Source organism: Aotus nancymaae, unplaced genomic scaffold, assembly GCF_030222135.1.
Source record: "Aotus nancymaae isolate 86718 unplaced genomic scaffold, 86718_ANA_hifiasm-v0.15.2.pri h1tg000011l, whole genome shotgun sequence".
NCBI lineage: Eukaryota > Metazoa > Chordata > Mammalia > Primates > Aotidae > Aotus > Aotus nancymaae.
The window spans coordinates 56333727-56354812 of NW_026988422.1; the positions used below are offsets into that span (position 1 = coordinate 56333727).

At 47.7% G+C, this 21086-nt stretch overlaps 1 protein-coding gene across 4 annotated transcripts in view; it reads right to left on the bottom strand.

Annotated features, from left to right (window-relative positions):
• DPF3 (double PHD fingers 3) overlaps positions 1–21086 on the bottom strand; it is a 291911-nt gene that overhangs the window by 68339 nt on the left and 202486 nt on the right. For all 4 annotated transcript variants that reach the window (XR_001105013.2, XR_001105012.2, XM_012438050.2 and 1 more), the window contains exons 7-8: positions 19286–19423; positions 666–794 (exon numbers count right to left, since the gene is read on the bottom strand). Coding sequence is in view for 2 of the 4 variants with exons in the window: in XM_012438050.2 (XP_012293473.1) it covers positions 666–794; positions 19286–19423 (267 nt within the window). In the remaining 2 variants the exon portion in view is untranslated. The remainder of the gene's footprint in view (positions 1–665; positions 795–19285; positions 19424–21086) is intronic.

A 21086-nucleotide genomic window follows, 5' to 3' on the forward strand; every position in this document is an offset into this window, starting at 1 on the left:
ACAAGACCAGAAGTATCTTTTTGTTACTTGAGCCTTTGGGTAGGTTGAAATATAAACATACACACCGTATCAACTCCAGATTGGCCCTAGGAATGCCTGTCCTTTTGCCTCATTGATCTATCAGGGTCTCTTTTGCTCCATTTTAGAAAATGAGATGAGTGGCCGATGGAGGTGGTGTTTATGCAGCTGGCCAGGAGCCCAGGGATCTCTGATTCCCACAATCCAAGATGTGGTTGCTCTCCCAATACCCATGTTTCCACACCACACTCTTTGGGTTTGCCCTAGGCACTTCCGCAGAACAAACACATCTTTTTGTTACATGTGCATCATCCACTACGAGAAAGCACATTGCCTTCTCTCCAGGCATTTCCACCCTACCTCGCTGTGGTCCGTAAAAACACGCACAAAGAAATAGGCACCTCATGGAAAGGCCAGGCACAAATCCAAAACTTCTCTTTGCCCTTTCCCTGGATCCTAGGGCACAACTTTCGGTTCTTAAGACCCAAAGAGGAAAAATATCAGGACGAGCTGAAAACCCCTCTCCACTCGAAAGTGTCACCGCCGTCGCCTCCCTCTCCAGTCTCCTCCACCACAAGATGGAAGAGGAATGCAAGAGGAGCATTCCTGGTCTATGGGCACCCGGTGCAGGAAGGGGTCACACTCACCAGAGCGTCCACAGTCTGCGCAGGACACCAGCTCTTCGGGCCGCCCACTCTTCTTGTTCATGTTGGAGCCCCCCAAGCAGAAGTCACAGTAGTTATTGGGAATGACTGTTCCATCCGGTCCTTTCTGGGCTGTGGGAACATTTAAAACATTCCAATTTCAGGCTTACGTGCGTTTCAACCGCCCCTTTTCTTCCTACAGTGTGGTAGAATTTGCTCCAGAAGGAATTTGAAGTTTTATTATCACCAAGTTGGCAAATTGGGCTAGGCTTTCTTTTGAATCCTTTCAGGTTTAATGGTACTAATGTCTTTCAAGTCACCTAGAGTTTACTTTCATTTTTAGAGTATTTCCCAACTCTGTGTTGTTGTGGAAATCACCCTGCTCCTCTGATTGCATCCTTAGATGATCAAACCATCTGGAAGGGGTACTGGTCAAGTGAACTACTCTCAGCCCTCAACAATCAGTCTTGCAGGCCCAGGCCCCAGGCATCAGATGGAAACCACACCCCGCAGTGTGAGAAGAGGGAGAGGAAACAACCAGTATCTGGACCTTGCCATTGGGAATGGTGCTTTTGTTTAGTAGATATTCTTCCTGTCCCTGAAATGGAGAACAAAGAAGCACCGATGGGTGGTCATTTCCAGGAATAATACCGAAGACGTTCTTGGGGACTTTGACAGACATCTTGGTAGGGCATCAATCTCCCTGAAGGGGAGTCCCATCTCCCTGAAGCCCAGATGCATTGATCGTGGGAAGTACCCAAGACCCCAAGTGCCTAGAATCAGAACTAGACCCAGCTTTCTAGGCGCTTGGCTCAGCCTCATGCCAGAGATGGATTAAATGTGAGTTACTGAGCATGTCTCTAGGCTTAAGACCATCACAAGTAACTGAACACACTGACTTCAAAACCCACTCCTGCTGGAAGCCCTTAAACAAAGGCCAAGATAACTCTTGGAACATGACCTTGAAAACAAAGCCTGTGAGGAGAACAGCACCTGTCCTCAAGCACCAAAATCATTCCATTTCCAGGGGCTGCTTGAGAAGCCTTGAACAGGTTATTTGCAGGGAGAGAAATGCCTCCCTTTTTCTCTGTTTCTCCTTCCCCACTGCAGGCATTTCTTTGTCACATTCACACTCCCTGTTCGTGACTAAGAAGAAAAGTCTCTCTGTTTATGGGATCAGCCTTAACCACCCAAGTATCTTCCTCCTCTCCAGACCCAGTGTCTGCTGCTGCCTTTCATTATTCACTGGCTAATGTTAATCAGGCTCCCATAGGGTACAAATCTGAAAAAGGACACAGAGATGTGAGCAGAAATACCATCCAGACAGTAAGTGATAAACGGATTCACCCACTTTAATGTGATTCCCTCTGGCCTCCACTTCCTCCATGCCTCTGCTTTGCCTCCAGGAATAGAAAACTTACCTGAGGAAGGCGGAAGACAAAAGCTAGCAGAATTTCATTACAGAGGGTTAATCCATTTATCAGTTGCTATTTGGATTGTTTAATTGGTTTCTAAGTCATTGATTTCCATCTTCAGGGAGGCAGACAATTCTGTACAAGAAGTGTTAGCTGTTTAGGGGAGACAGAGGAGCTGGCCACATTCTGGGGTCTGTTGAGTATGGGCTTTTCTTCATCAGTCTCTGGATCTCAAACACATCTGCATGGCATACAGAATGGTTTTGCAAATAATCTCCAAAAAGAAGTACATCTGCAAAAATTTTACTCTGCCTATAAAATTTTCATTACCCAAACCCAGAAGTACCAGTGCCCCTTTCTCCCTTCTCCCTCAATCACCATCTTCGTCATTTTTAGAACTCTCCTAAGAAAATCCAAGCATCTCTAGGAAGCAAATAAACTCAGAGTCTCCTCATCAAGAGATGGGTGGAAATCTATCAAACAATGAACAGAAAGAAGAGATGGAGTATACTAAATTTAGGGGCTGAGGGTAAACCAAAGGTAAGTGTCTCAATTGATATGAACTAGATATAAAATATGGAGATGCCAGTCATTACTTAGGTAGCTTCCTGCATGGAAGGCAATCAAAGAATCCTATATATATCATTCCATAAAAACTTGCAGGGGGCCTATTCTCCTCAGCTGTCTCTCTCCTATACTCTCAGGGACTTCCTATAATGTTCAATTTCCTCCCCATCCACAAGATCTTTAAGTAACCAAAGAATCTCATTTTCTCCAACACACTGTATCCCTTGTGATGTCTGAGGATAATGAAGTAAAATATAGAATATAAAAACTTGCAGATTAATTCTTGATATGGTTTGGCTGTGTCCCCACCCAAATCTCATCTTGAATTGCAGCTCCCATAATCCCTACATATCATGGGAGAGACCCAGTGGGATGTAACTGAATCATGGGGGCAGGTTTTTCCCATGCTGTTCTTGTGAGAGTGAATAATTCTCATGAGCTCTGATGGTTTTATAAAGGACAGTTTCCCTGCACATGCTCTCTTGCCTGCTGCCATGTAAGACGTGCCTTTGCTCCTCCTTTGCCTTCTGCCATGATTGTGAGGCCTCCCAAGGCAGGTGGAACCATAAGTCCATTAAACCTCTTTCTCTTTATAAATTACTCAGTCTTGGGCATTTCTTCCTAGCAGTATGAAAATGGACTAATACAATTCTATTCAGCATTCACTACCAACAGATCATTGGTAGAATACCCTATTGAATCAGGAACTCTAATACTACAAGAAATAAAAAAAATCAGAAATGATCTAGTAGAGCTAAGCAGGCAGTGATGGAGGAATTGAGCCTTTGTAAAAAGACCAAAGGAAAAGAACTGAATTCATCAGAAGAAAGGAAGCTTCTGAGGAGATGGAGTCAGAGCAGCATCCTGTTGGCCATACAAAGTTCCTGTCCAAGGAGTGAGAGAGGGTCTAAAATCCCACGTATAGGCCCCAGTGTGTGCAGTGGTGACAAGCCAGGTCAGCTGCGGTGTGGAAGTACATTTTTAGTCTGACAGTGGCCCCGTATAGAAAGTGATCATGAACAGCTATGTTTTATTTTCAGAGAAATCATTCTTGCTTCAGTTTCTACTCTCTTCTTATAACAGTGAGCTCAAAGCATCCTTCCATTGTGGTCAGATGGTGTGGAATGGACTGATTGCTTATGCACCTGATTTCCTTACACTTTTTGGTACTTGGGGTTAGTTTCAGAGCAAAGGTTCTCCCATGGAACTGTCTCAAACTTCAGCTAACACATATCAGTCATGCTCTGGGGAAGACACTGTTGATATCACCATCGTGACCCTTGTTTATACATGCGTCTGTGTGCCTCCTTTCCCCATTTTACATTATCATCTCTCCATATTAAACAGATCTACTCCTTCAGGTTGGAGACCAGCTCTAACTCATTGTTGGAACACCTACAATCTGTGGGATGAATGACTTAGAGAGCGATGGCAGGGATGTTAGTGGGTGGCACAGTGATGCCCCTGGGACCACTGGATATCATTCACTGCTCCTGGTTTATTTCCCTACCAGAGGAGAGCTGGTCCATGTGTGTATGAATTGGCCTGTCATCTGGTCTCACAGCCAGCTCCCAGAGAACACAGAAGTCAGTAGCCAACAGCCCTGCATCACTGGAAGAATAACACTGTGCCCCTCCTGCGGGAGGTGAGACATCATTCTATGCCAAACACACAAGAACATATAAGACAATGATTCATTGTCTCTTGAGGAGAGGATACCAGGTCATGCCTATCCACTCAGCCTCCCTTTTGTTCAACTGCATATCGAGAAGAAAAGGAAGCAGACATTTATCACAAAACTGTGGCAAATCTTCTGGTGGATGCTTTATACATGTTATTTCATTGATTCTTGCAAAAACTTTGTGAAGTAGGGATTTTTTTTGACAGATGCAGTAACTGAAATCCAAAGAGATTAAAGCACTGGCTCCAAGCCTCATTTGGGCTCTTCGAAGGCAGGATTCACCCTCAGTTTGTCTGTGTCCCCAGAGATTGTGCCTCTAATCACACTTTTCTGCCTCCTGAGAAGTCCAGAGGCAAACACTTTCCAGCCATACCTTGCATATAAAATGTTTCATAAATCTCTTTAGAGTCAACCTGATTTGCCCAATATGATATTTACAAAGCCCAAAGCAATAAAAATTATTGAGACTGGCCTGATAAAAGTGGAAATTCCCTTTGAACTTAAATTTAATGTCCCTACTACAGTAATCCATCCTGGGTGATCCTGTTTATTGTCATCTACTCTATGAAAACACTTCTCTGGAGAATTCCAGAGGCTCATGAAGGAATTTTTTTAAGTAAAGCTCACATCATGGCTAGATTGGCCTATGGCCTGACCCAGCCATGAGCAATTTCCTGGTACCGTATATGAGATCATTATAAAGAGGATTTTACTATAAATAGAAAGCTCGCCCAGACCTTGCAAGTGGGATTTAAATAGAGATTTTGCTTCTGCTTATGGGAAATTGAGTCCCTCTTTATAGAATAAGATGACAGGGAGGGCAAAGACCCGAGTGGTATCTCTATGGCAGCGTCTGCGATGATGGATGTGGTTTTCTGTTGATTAATGTTCATGGGCTGAGATCATATAAGAGATACAAGTAAGTTGCTGAGAAAATAAAGTGAGCCTTAAGAGTTTAGAAATCTACCTGAGGGAGAGAACTCTAAAAAGCTCAAAGAAAAAAAATGGAAATTGGGAACAAAGTTCATGAAGAAAGTAGAAAAAAAAATAACAGAAGGCAGGGAAGAGCATTCAGATAAATCAAAGCAAGAAAAAGGAAAAGCGAAGCTTCACACAGTCCCACACCACGCTCAGGGAAGGGAGAGCGGGCATTCTGGAAAGGTATTAGTGCACACTACAGGGTTTTTGAGTTAAATCAGGTTTTATGTCTATGGCAAACAAGGCTCCAAATCTTCCATAAAACTACCACCCAGGCAGTGCCGCCTCTCCCTCTCCGAGTCTGATCTCTGCTGTGATGTGGCTGCCACTCACAGAAAGAATGAGTGGCGGGAACAAACCAGCCGTCGGCAACAGCCACTCGCCTGGGTTCTGCTAAGACCAGAGCTGTGTCCCAAGCATCCTAGGGAATAGGAAGCAGGCCAGAAGTTCAGGCTCCTCCTTGGCACGTGCACAAAAGCATGGCCTCACATCCTGAGCAGACGCTCTGTCCGCCTGCCAGGGCCTGGTGTGCACAAACGCACGGCCACGCTCAGCGCCCACCACCCAGCCCCAGCCCCAGCCCCAGCTGAGCAGCTCCATTTCTGGAGCCTGCTAGGCTGGGAGGTTGGGGTGCACAGCCCTTGGGGAATTCAGGGGCAGTGAGCAGAACCCTCTGGGAAGAGATGCGCCTCTCCTCACCCCTCTCGTTTGTTCCCCCGCCACCCTCCGCAGGCTGACAGTTCCCGTGTCCCTCTACAGGTCTGACATGTTTCCATGGCAACCGGAATCCTGGGCTCCAGCAGCCTCCGCTCTTGCCACCTGTTATGACTTCATCTCTCAAGTGTAAAGCATGCTAGCCCTGTGCCACTTGGCTGTGCAGAGCGCATCTTCAGAGGACGACGGAGGGAAGGAAAGGGGAGAGGAAAGGAGGGAAAGAGGAAAGGAGCCCAAGCCAGCCAGGCAGGACATTCCAGCTAGGCCAGTCCGGCGGAGGAAGCTTGAGGGCAGGAGATGGGAGGTGGGGAGCAAGGGTGGACCCCGACGTGCCTTCCCTGCAGAATCAGGAGCAGGCCTCAGCTGGAGGCCACTGCCACAGCCTGCTACCTCTGCCCAGCCTTTAATGAGGGCTGCTGGAGGAGCGGGAGGCGGGCAGGGGAGAGAAGGCAGCTGTGAGGAGCTGCAGCAGGCCCGGCGTGGAGCAGAGCCAGGAGAGGGTTAAAAGTGGCATGATAGAGACTGTGGGGAAGGCTGGACCAGAGGGCAAAGGGAGCATCAAAGCCGGGATAAATGGCCTTAATTCTCATGCTCCTGCTCGCTGGTCGTGTTTACTCATATAAATTATCCCCCAGGCCTGACACCTTTTTTCATTGCTTCCCTAGAACTGATGAAAAAATAAATCCCACAGATCCCAGGAATAAAAAGTGTGGGGCTTTCTTTCTGGCTGGTTCTCCTTAGGCCACCTAATAGCAACTAAGGCCCCGCCCTAGGGCTCCAGGAGAAAGACAAAGGAAGCCTTCCTCCCAAATGTGGAGGGGCAGGGGGCCTGGAAGCCTGGTGGGGAAGCAGACACCAGGGCCCGCTCCCCATAGGACCCTCCAACCATCAGAGTCCTCGACAGCAGAAAACTTACTCTCCCCACAGGCCATCTTGCCACCAGCCCTGAGGGCACCATGAATGTACAGGAAAGTGAAGGGGGCTGCTCGGGAGCAGGTGCAGAAGGCACTGAGGTCTGGGGCCACTGTCATCAGTCCTCACAATTATGGATGGGGCTGATAAACTGTCACACTCCACACCGTCAAGGACAAGGTGAGGCAAGATGAGCTGGAAAGGCAGCACGTGCCACAGGAGAGCTGGGAAGGCGTGTGGTTAATGACTAAAGCCACGATCAGGGCGGGCTTCTCTGGAGAGGCCTCTGCACACAGGGAAAGGCCCTGAGGCCCAGGGTTTTGACTGCATTGGTGATCAAGAGGCAAGAGAACGCGCCAGGTGAGGTCCTAGGGTCCCCTTCAGGTCTATTATTCGAGTATTCATCAGGTAAGAGACAGAAAAACCAAGTTTTCCACACCCAGAGGAACCCAGCCTTTCATCGCTGTTCTGTGCTGGTATAAATGCCTCTTTTCCTGTTAGCTATGTGCTACCTGAGGGCAGGAGCCATGCCCTTCACCTCTGTATCCCTGGCACCTGGCTGGCAGTGACTGACACAGAGCCGACCATCAATCCTGATGGAAAGGATGGACAAATTATCACGGAGGCTTTTAAAGAAAAAACAACCTGCCAGGCAAAAGGAAGTTAATGACCAGGAATTGAGCGGATGGAGAGTCCCCTGAGCACCGGGTGACTATCCTAAGTCCCTCTCGTATCGGCACACAGAAGAAGTAGGAAGGAGAAACACTGGAGAGAAGAAAGCTGTGGTGTGGAGAGCCACTGCGTCTGCCTCCCCCAGGAATCGTCTCTCTTAGGCATTTCTTAGTCAACCAGAATGGAAGGCATCAAGAATTCCCAGGCTCAGCTGGCCCTGGAGTCTTGAGTCTCATTCAGTCTCTCACCAGGGGCCCAGCAGCAGCCAGTAAGAACACAGGCCCTGTCTTGCTGTGACTTTTGGTGACTGTAGAAATATTACGAATATTTCAAAATGTGGAGTCAGCCCTCCACCCTTCCTGTGCCTGCCTTCTTCTTCTCCATCTTTATCCAAGACTTACACCTTTACATATGAACCTTGTGAATATCCACTCCTAAAAACCATGCTGTAAAAGCAGAAAACATACCCACTCACACTGACGTCCCCATCTTGGTGGATGTATTTGGTGAGAGCTGTGATTTGCGGTTTGCCAAAAGGCCACAACAATTTGCCAGGAGTGTGTGCACCATGTCACTAGATCTGGGGCCAGACGGTCACACGGACCCCAAGGAACGTCCTTTGTGCTCCAGCATTAGGTGAGCAACCCTGGGTCTGCCATTAATGCGTCAGAAAGGTAAGAAAAAGACCAAGTAAAGCTCAGGAATGTTCTCAGTGTCAAAGAGGGAATGTGACGCGTAATGAGATATTTCCGCTTTCCAGTGTTTAGGGATTGGGTCAGTTCATGCGCTGGCGTGGCAACTTGTGGTTGCTACCAAATGAGTTTGTTAAAGGAGAAAACATTAATTTAAGAGCAACTATATGAACTGCGCTCTAAACAAAGTGACGTCACTCCCCTTCATGTATTCCAGGACACCTCGATGTATTAGAGCTGGATAAGCTTTGTCTGTTTAAGTTGTTGAGATATTATTATTGACATAATTAAGATTCAGCAAACCCCTTGTTTTGCTTTGCCCAGCCCTGCCCTCTCAGTCCTCTTCACCAGCACCACTGAACTCAGTCTGCAAGAGGACCAGCAATTTCTTTGTTCTTCAGACTGAAAGCAGTATTTAAGAAAAGGAAAAGCTTAGCCAGGCATGGTGGCTTATGCCTATAATCCCAGCACTTTGGGAGGCCGAGGTGGGCAGATCACCTGAAGTCAGGGGTTCGAGACCAGCCTGACCAACATGGAGAAACCTCATCTCTACTAAAAATACAAATTTAGCCAGGCATGGTGGTGCATGCCTGTAATCCCAGCCACTCAGGAGGCTGAGGCAGGAGAATCGCTTGAACCTGGGATGAAGAGGTTGTGGTAAGCCAAGATCGCACCATTGCATTCCAGCCTGGGCAACAAGAGTGAAACTCCATCTCAGAAAAAAAAGAAAAAAGAAAAAAAGAAAAGGAAAGCTTGAGCCTCCTGCTTTAGACCTGAGCATCTGGAAGGAATCAAGAGACCACAGAGCTGAGGGGCAGCACAGCCTGGGGATGGGGGCCCAGGCAGGGACACACCCCAAAGGCAGGCTGGGAAGTCGGTGCTGAGAGCCAGAGACATCTGTCCTATCCGGGACAGAGCATTAGGAAAAAGAGCAAAAACCAAGGCTACCCCTTCAATTTCACAATACAACCTGACTCCTGGCCAGTTACCTGGCATGCAAAAGAAAAAAGGAATTTAAAAGGGAAGTTGACTGACTGAACATCAGTCTTGGAAAGCTAGATTTCTCTAAGGTAGTGGTTTACCTGGAAACTTGTCAAAAATGCAAATTCCTGGCCAAGCATGGTAGCTCATGCCTGTAATCCCAGAATTTTGGGAGGCCAAGGTGGGTGGATCACTTGAGGTCAGGAGTTCAAGACCAGCCTGGCTAATATGGTGAAACCCTGCCTCTACTAAAAATATAAAAATTAGCCAGGCAGGGTGGTGCATGCCTATAATCCCAGCTACTCGGGAAGTTGAGTCAAGAGAATCACTTGAACCCAGGAGGTGGAGGTAGCAGTGAGCTGAGATCGCACCACTACACTCCAGCCTGGGCCACAGAGCAAGACTCCATCTCAAAAAAAAAAAAAAAAAAAAAAAGCCAATTCCGCGGCCCTATCTTCCACCTGCTGAATCAGAAACTCTGGGGGTGGGATCCAGTGGGCTGTGTTTTAATGAATGTTCCAGGTGATTCTGATGCAGCCTCAAGCTTGAGAAACACGGCTCTAATGCGGCGTGACAGTCACGTCACCTGGAAGTCACTTATTTAATCTTTATCATAACCTATGAGATAGATGCCATTAATGATCTGATTTTACATAGTGATCCATGAGGCTACGCAGCTCGGCTCAGGTCACATGTCAGTCAGTGAGTGGCTCACTTGGCTCTGAACCCAGGCAACCACACACCCGAGAGAAGGTGAGTCGGAGAGGTAGACACACAGGGCCTTACAGTCTAGGCCTTCCCAGATTTTGCTGTGCAAATCATTTGGGGATCTCACTAAATTTCAGATTGGAATTCATAGATCCAGGGTACGGCCTGAGATTCCACATGTCTTAAAAGCTCCCCTGGTAGGGTGGCCATGCATCCAGGTTTGCCTGGGACAGAGGGTTCCAGGGCATGGGGCTTTCAGTGCTGTAGCTGCACAGACCTGGACAAGGTGTCACCAAGCTCCGGGTGCTGCTGACCACACGTCAGAGGCAAAACACAGACCCTGAAGATGAGGAGTTTGGGTTGTATTCAAATGTGATGCAAGTGTTGACAGCAAAGGAGTGGCATCATCTGCTTTATATTTTCTAAACTTTTTTGTTTGTTTTGTTTAGTTTTTAGAGACAAGGTCTTACTCTGTCCCCCAGACTGGAGAGCAATGGCACAATCATGGCTCACTGCAACCTTAATCTCCTGGGTTCAAGCAATCCTCCCACCTCAGCCTCCCGAGTAGGTGGGATTACCGGCACGCACCACCATGCCTGGCTCATTTTTGTATTTTTAGTAGAGATGGGGTTTCACCATGGTGGCCAGGCTGATCTCAAACTCCTGAGCTCAAGCAATCTGCCCACCTCAACCTCCCAAACTGCTGGGATTACAGGTACGAGCCACCACACCCAGCCTGCTTTAGAGGCTGGGAGACCAATTAAAAAAAAGTTGTAATGACCCAGGCAGAAGCCAGAGGTGGCCAGAAGGTGGAGAGAGGAAGACACTGTAGGGTCTATTTTGGAGGACTGAAGGAAAACCAAGAGGCAAGGATGAATCCTAGTATTTTACTTTGGGCACAAGCTTTTTTTTTTAAAGAGCAAGTTTAGAAGAAAAAAAAAATGAGAACCAGGAAAGACAGTAAAATACAGAATGAGAGAGATTCAAGAAAATTATTGAATAGAATGACGTGTGATTTTTTTTCTCCAGTCAAAGTCATTTACCAATTAAAGTCTGAACTAGAATTTGTAATGCAGGGGTGGGGTCTATAAAACATCCCAAACATTGGGAGGCCAAGGCGGGTGGATCACGAGGTCAAGAGATCGAGACCATCCTGGTCAACATGGTGAAACCCCGTCTCTACTAAAAATACAAAAAATTAGCTGGGCATGGTGGCGCGTGCCTGTAATCCCAGCTACTCAGGAGGCTGAGGCAGGAGAATTGCCTGAACCCAGGACGCGGAGGTTGCGGTGAGCCAAGATCACGCCATTGCACTCCAGCCTGGGTAGCAAGAGTGAAACTCCGTCTCAAAAAAAAAAAAAAAAACCATCCCAAACAGCCAAAGTTAGTAAAGAGCTTTGAAGAGTAAATGTGCCTGCTATGGACTGAAGTGTGTCCCTCATCCCCAGAATTCATATGTCAAAGCCCTAACCCCCAAAGGGATAATATTTGGAAAAGGATCTTTGGGAGGCAATTAGGTTTAGTGAGGTCATGAGGGTGGGGTCCTTGTAATGAGATTAGTGCCCTTATTAGACACCAAAAAGGTTGTTTCTCTCTCTACACCCATACACACCAAAGAAAGGCCTTGAGAGGACACGATGAGAGGGTGGCTATCTGCAATCCAAGGAGAGAGCCCTCACCACACTCTCACCCTGCCAGCGCCTTGATCTTGAACTTCCAGTCTCCAGAATTGTGAGAAATAAATTCCTGTTGTTTAGGCCACCCAGTCTATGGAATGTTGTTATGGCAGCCCAAGCCCATTAAGACAATGCCTATTAACATGTTCATCTCTTTTGAAAAGCCACCATGCAACATGCTGCATTAGACAACTAGTCTTGAGGAAAAAAATTAAGGGACATCGGTAGGACCATGACAAAGATCCAAGCCTGGGACTAGGGCCCATCACTCAGGGTTCCAAAGTCCTGACATAACTCAATGGTATCCAACTTAAGCCCATTCATGTCACAGCTTCCCACCTTGCTGTCTGTTACTCGACCTCTCTGAGCCTCAGTTTCCTTGTCTGTAAAATGAGAATAATAACATGTGCCTAATGGACTTGTGAACATAACATGAGATGATGTGTGTAGAATGCCTGACACCTAGTAGTTATTCCATCATCTCTTTCCCTCTTTCCTCTTCTACATGCAAGATAATCTTATTTCTAAAACAAGGCAGGAAAAATCAAAGACCAAAATAAGTAAACTCTCCCAACAAGTGGTACATGACTCATGGATTCACATTCATCCTCCCTGTCCATGGGTGTGCCTTGCTGTCCTCTGGGGGATACAGCACCTGCCTTGTAGGGTTATTGTGAGGAATGAATGAGATCAACATGGCATGCTTAGCACCACGTGACACGCTCTGGGAATGCCAGCAAGCACCATTGCCACTGCTGCTGTTCGGTATGTGGGTCTCTTCCATCCTGCACATTCTAGGTAATTAGGCCCCAAATGTGAGAGAAATAAAACTGAGACAGCCAAGAGACATGTGGAGGCCCAATCCTAGGGCAATGGCATGGCAAATAACAGGGTGCCACACTTGTCTAGACTCCCCTTCACACCTTTCTCTGGCTGTGTTTTATGTCCCTGTCTTACTTCCGCAATTGCACCAGAAGTTCTCCCAGGGCTGAGACCACGTTATCGCTTTTTGGAGGCCCAGTTACACTTCTCCCCACAGCTGGGTGCAGGTACAATAAGTGCTCAATAAATACTCATAGTGAGCCTGTTTAGATGGATCCATGTCCCATATCTAAGATTTAGACAAGGATATGCCAGGGCCAGGTCAGGCTCTGATAGTTACTGTTGATGCCAGTGAGACCTCACAGGTCATTAGCTTCACAGTGGTAGCAAAGTCCCATCACATGGGCTCAGATGGAGCCATAACTCAGAGGAGCCATCTATGGTCACAGACATGCTTGTGGGCCCAGATGGGACAGAGATGGGACATTAGTGCTCACAGGCACAGTGCCAAACACTCACATTATCTCATTTAAGACTCATAGCAACCCCATGAGGGCAGGAGGATTATTACCTCCATGTTATAGATGAGGCAATTAAGAAGCACAAGTGTAGGCAAGAGGCCCACATTTGTACCACTGGAAGATGGCAGAGTGGCAGGGTCACCATCACACCCTGGACTGACCAACTCCACAGCCATTCCCTCAGCCACAAGGTCAAGTATGTAGATGACCTCTGAGGCCAGAAAGTGAGTCCCAAGTATCCCTGCAAGGCCCAGAGCAACTCCATGGATTCTTTGCTTTATAATCTGAAAACTGTCTAGTTAATAATGTGTCTAAAAAACACCCATTGCTAGTTTCCCAGTTTGCTCTTTGAGAAGGAAGCAGCAGGCCAATTTCCTGGAAAGAGTCCCTCCGTCTCCCCTAATAACAAAGGCTGGATCTCCTGTGTCAAGTTTAGGTATGTGGTTAGCTGTCTGGGCTTTATGGCTTTCCATTCACCTTTCGGAGTGATCCAAAATGTCTAAGCTTGTTTCAAAGGTAATTTTCACTCTATCTCTTAAAGCTTTTGGCCACCCCTGGACCATATGTTAGAGGACAAGAGATATCAGAAGACTAACATCTGTTAGAGCTTTCCCAACAGTGTGGCAATGACATCATATGCTTCTTTTAGATAATTTGCACATTATCAGATGAATTTTCAGATTATCTAATCAGCAGACATTGCCCTTAATCAACTTGGTTCTCCCCCTCAGCTCTGCAGAGTGTAATATGCCCTCCAAAGGCGTGCTAGGGCTGGGGCTGCTTTTCTCTCAACAGAGATGAAAAGCCTAACTTTGCGCCAGGCACACCACCCTTGCACAAAAGGCTGAGACCTCCAGGAACCTAGAACAACCCAACTTCAATTCCATGGACCTGAAAAATAAGCTTGAAATAAATTTTATAGACTCATATATATATATATATATATTTATATATATATATTTTAATTTCCCTCTTAGGAGCTCTGAGTATACTATAGAGAGTATGTTATATTTACTTATGCTATTAAATAAAAGAGATATACCATATAACAATAAGACTCCAAACAGATGTCTTTATAAGTTATTTGTTCTTGCCTTCTAGTAATGGCTACTGTGGCTTCCTATTGCCTATAGGATAAAGACTACGAAGAGGGGCATAGAAGACGCTTCCCACTGTGGGCCCTAAGTACATTTCCACCTTTCCTCTGCATCCCCTAAATCCAGCCTTACTGTCAGACCCAATGATTTCCAATTGTCTCAATGTGCCATGCTATTTCATATCTGCCTGTCTCCATGAATAGTTCCCTCTACCTGGGAAGCCCTCTCCCTCCTAAGAAATTCTTCCTCATTCACCAAGAGCTAACTTGAATATCACCTCCTCAGTGAAGCCTTTGCAAATCCCCTAATGCAGTGGTCCTAAAGCTTTAGTGTGCACTTAGTGTGCACTGGAGAGCTTTGTAAAACCCAGACTGCTGGCCCCCATCTTTGGAGTCTCTGTCTCAGGAGATCCGGTAGAATCTGAGAATCTACATTTTCAATAAGGTCCCCAGTGATGCTAATGCCACACTTGGAACACCACTGCCCTAAGGCTTAGAAAGAACCCTGTGCCCTTGAGTCCTGAGCTCCCTCACAGTTCTGTACACACCCCATGGCACACTCCCGCTCACGACTGTGAGCTCAAGGACAGGGGCTGAGTCCTATTTATATGCCTGTCCTTCCTAGTCCCAGCATATACACAGTGTTCAATGCATGGTTATTAAGTGGATGGATGGATGGACGAATGGGATGGATGGATGAATGGTTGGATGGATGGATGGATGGATGGATGGATGGATGGATGGATGGATGGATGGATGGCAAATGGATGGATAGATTAGACTGAATTTATTTACACAGTTTTTTCATCCAGGTAAAGGACTTCATAAATGCCTCTCCTCACTAAAAACTACCTCGATACAGCAAGAACAGAGTATGCTGATAAGAAAGCTACGTCAAAGAAAAAAAAAAAAGTACCTCGAAAACATCATCTATAATCAATTCCCACTGTGCAGAGAAGGTTAAAAAGAAATTCAAAGAGTTTAATTAACATCGTGAGCCTATGTTAAGGGGGGTTTGAATTCTAATCCAGAGCTCTTTCTGCTACCCTGCCCCATTGGGGCTCCCTACCAACGCTGCATTTCAGGAGTCACAATGGCATGCTGCTGAGGGCATCCTTCAGAGTCCTATCCTCCCCAGCTGCCCTCCTTTTATTCACGTATGTGTACATCTGTGTGTGTGTTTGTGTGTACATACGCATGTGCACATGCACAGTAATTTATTTCATTTGCAAAAAGGTGGTAAAAAGAAATGGATGGAGAAGAGGCATCCAGCCTCATACAGGGAGAGGACGGGATGCAGCCACGTGCGGAGGACCCCATCAGTAAAGCACTACCTCCCAAAACGGAGTATTTGAGCTCCAAGCATCCCTGGCTGCCTGTAGTTGAGGCAGAGAGGCAGGAGCACACAGGAAAGGGGACAAATCCAGAGGAAACACAAGAAGCGTATACTCAGGAGAAAATGAGAGACGAAGAGAGAAACAAAGGCGTGAGAGCATCGGCTGGGGGCCCAGGCGATCAGGAGTGGCAGTGGATTGCTGAGCTTGCAGCGCGGGGCAGCATGGGTGGGGGCGGGGAAGGTCAGTGCCGGCTCCAGCAGGCCACTCTGCCCTTTCAGCAGCAGCAGCAGCAGCAGGCTCAGGATGAGACATGGGCTCTGCTGAAGACACAGTTGGGGGCCGATGGAGCAAGCGACAGCAGGAGGACCAAAGTCAAAAGGTCGCTACTGCTGCAGGTGGTGTGAGCCCAGCCGCCCTTGACCCTGCAAACCCCTGTGTCTGTAAGGCTGTTTTTCCATTAGGCGTCCGCTCACATGCAGCTTGGGTCACCCTGCAGCTCTGCTAAAGGGGGGAAAAGTCAGCATTTCCACTTCACTGGTGTCCAGACCTTCTCCTGGGGGAGCCGCAGATTAGCCTCTTGGATTAGGCTCTCCTACATGCCCCTCCCCTCCAAAAGCCTCACCAAGGGAGGATCACGGAGCTGAGACCTTAGGATGCTGCTGAGCTGTCACATCCAATTCAGCACACAGCCCCAGTGGCATTTAGGGGCAGGATGGATGGAAGCCACCCCCTACCCCCAAACAGTGGGAGCAGCTAATGACTGGGTATTAATGATGCTGGCAATTAGTGCTCACAAGAAAATAGTGGGGGTGCTGCTCACCAGGGGGATGTGAGAGGGAACACAGCACACATTCCGGGCAGCAAGCAAGTTAGCGGTGTGTGTGGTGCAGAGAACCCGGGATGAGCAGCCGCCTCATGGGTTTGTCCAAAGAAATTGGGGGTAGGGGGAAGAATGGCTTCTGCAGACACTAAAGGGCTTTCTGCTGCACCTTCCCCACTAGCAAAACTGGGTTAATCACAGAGTTTTGGAGGAGGGTGTGGTGAGGAGATGTCATTGAAAAGGTGTTTGTGAGGGTTCTGGAAACTTCTTCATGTGAGGAGGCCTGGATCCGCCTGGGAATACCTATTCTTTTCTAGGAGGTTTTAAACCCTTGGCCAGGCAAATGATCCTTTTTGAAGAACCCACTTTCTCATCAGCGGGGTGAGAAAGAGAAAAGGCGGAGGGAGGAGTTGGAGTGCGTGCTGCTCAGTGACAAGCCCACAGAGGTGAGAACAAGCCACCCATGAGATTTCCTAGGCAGACATCCCACGTAAGATGTGGGAGACAGGCACACCTTCCTTCCCAAGCAAGGCCATGTGACCTCAAGGGGAGGACACAAGAAGGCCAAACACCTGCCCATGAGGGTACATGAGAAGATCCACACCCGAGTGCTGGTCTCAGAAGTCCCTCCAATCCAGAGAGAACCACAGGGGTCGCTGGGGAGACTGCCTCCTTCTACCGAGGGTCTGCAGCACACCTCTCCGTGCTGCTGTCACAAACACCAGGCACACGCACACACATGCACATGCGCACGTGCATGTATATGCACACACATGCACACCCCCCACATGCACACACACCTGCACACACACGCACATGCACATACATGCACGAACACATGCACACACAAGCACGTGCATGCACACACATGCATACGCACAGACACGTGCAAACACAGATGCACACACGTGCACACACGCACGCACACACACACAAACCTCTTTCATAACGAGGCTACAAGAGAACCAAGGAAAATGAGACACAGATGGACAAGAGGCATTCCAAACCCGAGAGCATGAATAAAGGAACAAAACGGCCTGACATTTGAGAAGAGATATAACGAGTTAAGCTAGCACAGGGAAGTGAGAAATAATACCAAGCTAATAAACACTTTAGAGAGCGCAACAATAGTGAAGAAACACTTTTCAGAGAGCAACCAAAATCCAAGGCGATTATTCCCAGCCTCCTCATGGTAGGAGACAACAGCTAGCTCCGTCCGAGCTCTTGGTCACTTAGATCAGGGGAAAGAGGAGAGAGATGGGGAAATGCAAATATCGGCTGCCTCCGCACAGGTCAGTATCTTTTCCTTTTTGAAAGACAAGGGTGAGTGGACCAAGGACAACTCTTCCCAGAGAAAAGGCCTCAGTGTTGGAGCTCCTCAGGCCCTGGCGAGCAGAGGTGGGCAAGGGGCAGGGGGCACCTCCTGCTCTGCTGTTCAGGTTCTGTCCAGATGACAACAGCAGGTGAGAGGGCAAGGGTCTGTCACACTAAAGGCCTGCACCTTGGAAGTGAGCAAAAATTCAAGAAGATGCTGAAGGCTGAATTGCATGCCCTCCACACTCCCAAATTCCTATGTTGAAAGCATAACCCATGGTACCTCAGACTGTGACTAGGTTTGGAGGTAGGGTCCTTAAAGAGGTAAAGTTAAAATGAGCCTGTTAGGATAGACTCTGTATCCAATCTGGTAGGTGTCCTTATGAGAAGAGGAAATGTGCACACAAAAGCAGACGCCAGGGCACACGTGTGCAGAAAGACGACCATGCGAAGGGACAGTGAGAGGGCGGCATCTGCAAGCCAAGCAGAGGAAATCAGCCCTGCCGGCACCGTGACCTTGGACCTCCAGCCTCCAGAACTACGAGAAAATTAATTTCTGTGGTTTAAGCCACGCTGTCTGTGGGATTTTGTTATGAGAACCCTAGCAAACCCATAAAGAAGGCAGTGTTACAAGGGGAAAGTGGAGTGGAGGTTAAGGGAGACCCCACACTAATTCAAAGAGTGGTCTTGGCTGTAGGTGTGTTCACTATTTCAAATATTTGGTGAAGGTGGCCAGTGGACGTGGGTTGACTAAGTTGATGACTAACATGTATCCGCGAATCCTAGAGTCTGAGTACTTTTAAAGGTCTGAGCCCTTTCACTGCATTGAGTTGTTCACTTTCAGAATACCTGCCACCAACTCTTTTGTCTGAACAAAATGAAAAACATAGGGCCTGTCCACAAACATCCTTCACTGTGAGATCTCAGTGTGGTCCACATCTTCAAGCAGGCTCTAAAGATTCCATTATCCCATTTCCATGCTGAGATTTCTGCAGGTGCAGAGACCACAAGGGATGTTCTAGAGGAAAGCCAAGTGGAAAATGCTAAGCCCCTTTTGGATTCCCTAATTCATACTTGGAAGTTCAGGTAGGAAAGAACAGAAATGGAAACACGAATCTTCAGGATCATTTTGGGTCTTAAGAGCCCAACATCCCAAACAACAAATCCATGCAGATCACATTTGCCATTTGAGTGCTGACGCAAAGAACATGGGGTCTCCAGGCAGCGTTTCTAAGGCGGGAGAGCCCTGTACCAAAACTGTGACCCCTTCCCCGCTACAACAAAACCACAGCAATAATTAAGAATACTCTAAGGCTCTTAGTGAGCAAGCAGGCATTTTGAATGTCTGTCTGAACTTACACACCCAAGAGCTATGCCCAACTCAGTCTGAGTGGCTCTTCAGGAGTTGAGGGACAAGAGTTGTGGGTCTGGCATCTGACGGTGGCCAGGTAAGGGCTTTCTCTTCTGCTGAATACTCACCTTCCTTCCTCTTGTTGCAGAGCTGGGTGTGTGAGCCCTGCTCTTGCTAAGCCTGGCGTTGGGCTGAGCCGCGGGGCAGCTGGCTGGCTGGCTGAAAGGGCCAACACACTCCAGTATATTGAGACCACTCAGCAGTTGCTACCGGAAGATGCCAGCAGTGAGAAAAAGGAACAAGGGACGCTCCCCAGCCTGCCTACCCCACTTCTTCACTGTCCCAACCTAACAAGTAGGCACTCACGCCTGTGGTTCTCATTTCTGTGGTTGGGTGGGGACCGAGTCTCCTGGTCTTGGGCTTCATCCCCCTCCTCGCTGGCCAGGTGAGTGTGAGCGTAGTGGTAGCTGAGCCCCGGCCGGTTCTTGTAGCGCTTGCCACAGACTAGAGAGGAAAAGAGGAAGAAAGGGAGAGGTGCAAATATTAGCAACCTGTGCAGACACCACTATCATTCACCCATGTAGTGACCCCCATCCATCCATCCATCCCAGAGCCAGGCTTTCCTTAAAACTGTTTCCCACCCCAACGCCCCTTTCCCCTACCCAGCAGAACCAAAACCCTCATAACACGGCTCATGGAAGGAAAACCGTAAAAGTAAAACATGAAGTTTTACGTGCTTACACAGCACTCCACCATTTCTAGCTGTGAGACCCAGGGCAAGTCACTTGACCACTCTGTGCCTCAGTTTCCTCAGAGCTAAAACAGGAATAATAACAGTACTTACCTCATAGGGTTACTGTGATAAGTTAATCTCTATGCAAAGTACTTAAAATAGTGTCAGGCACATTGTAAGGGTAATTGCTAGGATGTTGAATTCAAAGGGCACTGGGAATCTAACCAGTCCAACATCCCATGACACAGATGAGGCAAGTGAGACCCAGCAACACCAGGTGACTTGCCCGGGAACACACAGCTAGTGTGGCAGAGCCACCAGAACCCATGTCTTCTGGGTTCCTGTGCACTGTCCCTTCCACCACTCCACCCCACCATGGTTGGCCACTGCAAACAGTAGAAAAGTTTTATCTGGATAATACTTTTGATGTCTCACCCAGTGATTTTGTTCCAGAAACACATGCTCCACTTACACCATGAATGCCATGGAGTTAAGGCATCCTTGGTGGGTGCAGTCACCAAGAGCTTGTGCCCCTGATGCCCCAGGGCAGCCAAATCTGTAAAAGGTGCTCTCACAAGTACTACCTCTCAATTGGGGCAGTTTGGGCGAAGGGCAGCAAGCAATAGAAATCTGGCTTCTTGGAGCCAAGAAGAAAGGGCAGCAGTTCTGTTGATTAGATGCTCTGTTCCTGGGATGCAGAAGTCTGGCTAAATGGCTCAAGGCCACACTATCACGCTCAAGGCCACACTATCACCCTCAGCCTCCCCACATAGAGTTCATTATCTCAGCCCCTGGGGGAACAGCATTGCTGGTAGCAGAAAGCTCGAGAGTCTTCACGGTGAAACGTCCACGCCAACCTTCTACACTTGCCCCCAGCCTGGATCCCCATCAGAGCAAACCAACCTGCTCTGTTGGAGTGCTTGAGAGTTACAAAGTCTAAAAGACTTCTCCCTTGTGCTGACATGACTGAGTCCTACAAGGAAGCAGAAATGCTTCACAAGGTGGGAAGAGCACAACTTCAGCATCTGACCGGGGTTCAAATCCCAGGTCCAGCTGCTGAGGTTCACTGTCTGTGAACTCTGAGGTTCACCGGCTGGTCCTAAGAGTATAGAGAAGTGCTGTTGGCCAGTCATCTTACCCAATATCTTTATTACTTCTGATAGAGTTTCTCTTTCTACCAGATTCTCTTGGGATTTTTCAGTAGAGAAACATTGGCCAAGATAATGTCATCTCTTCTTTCCCATATTTACATAAACGATTTTATCTTAGTTTAGATCACTTGTAAGAATCACCAAAACAATATTTTTAAATGGCAAAAGCAAGCATTTCCAATTTTAATGGAGCAGATTTAGTGCTTCGCTGTTTAGAATGATGTATCTGCCTCATTTTTAGTCTTTACCAAATTTAAGTAGTTCCTCTTATTCCTGTCACAGA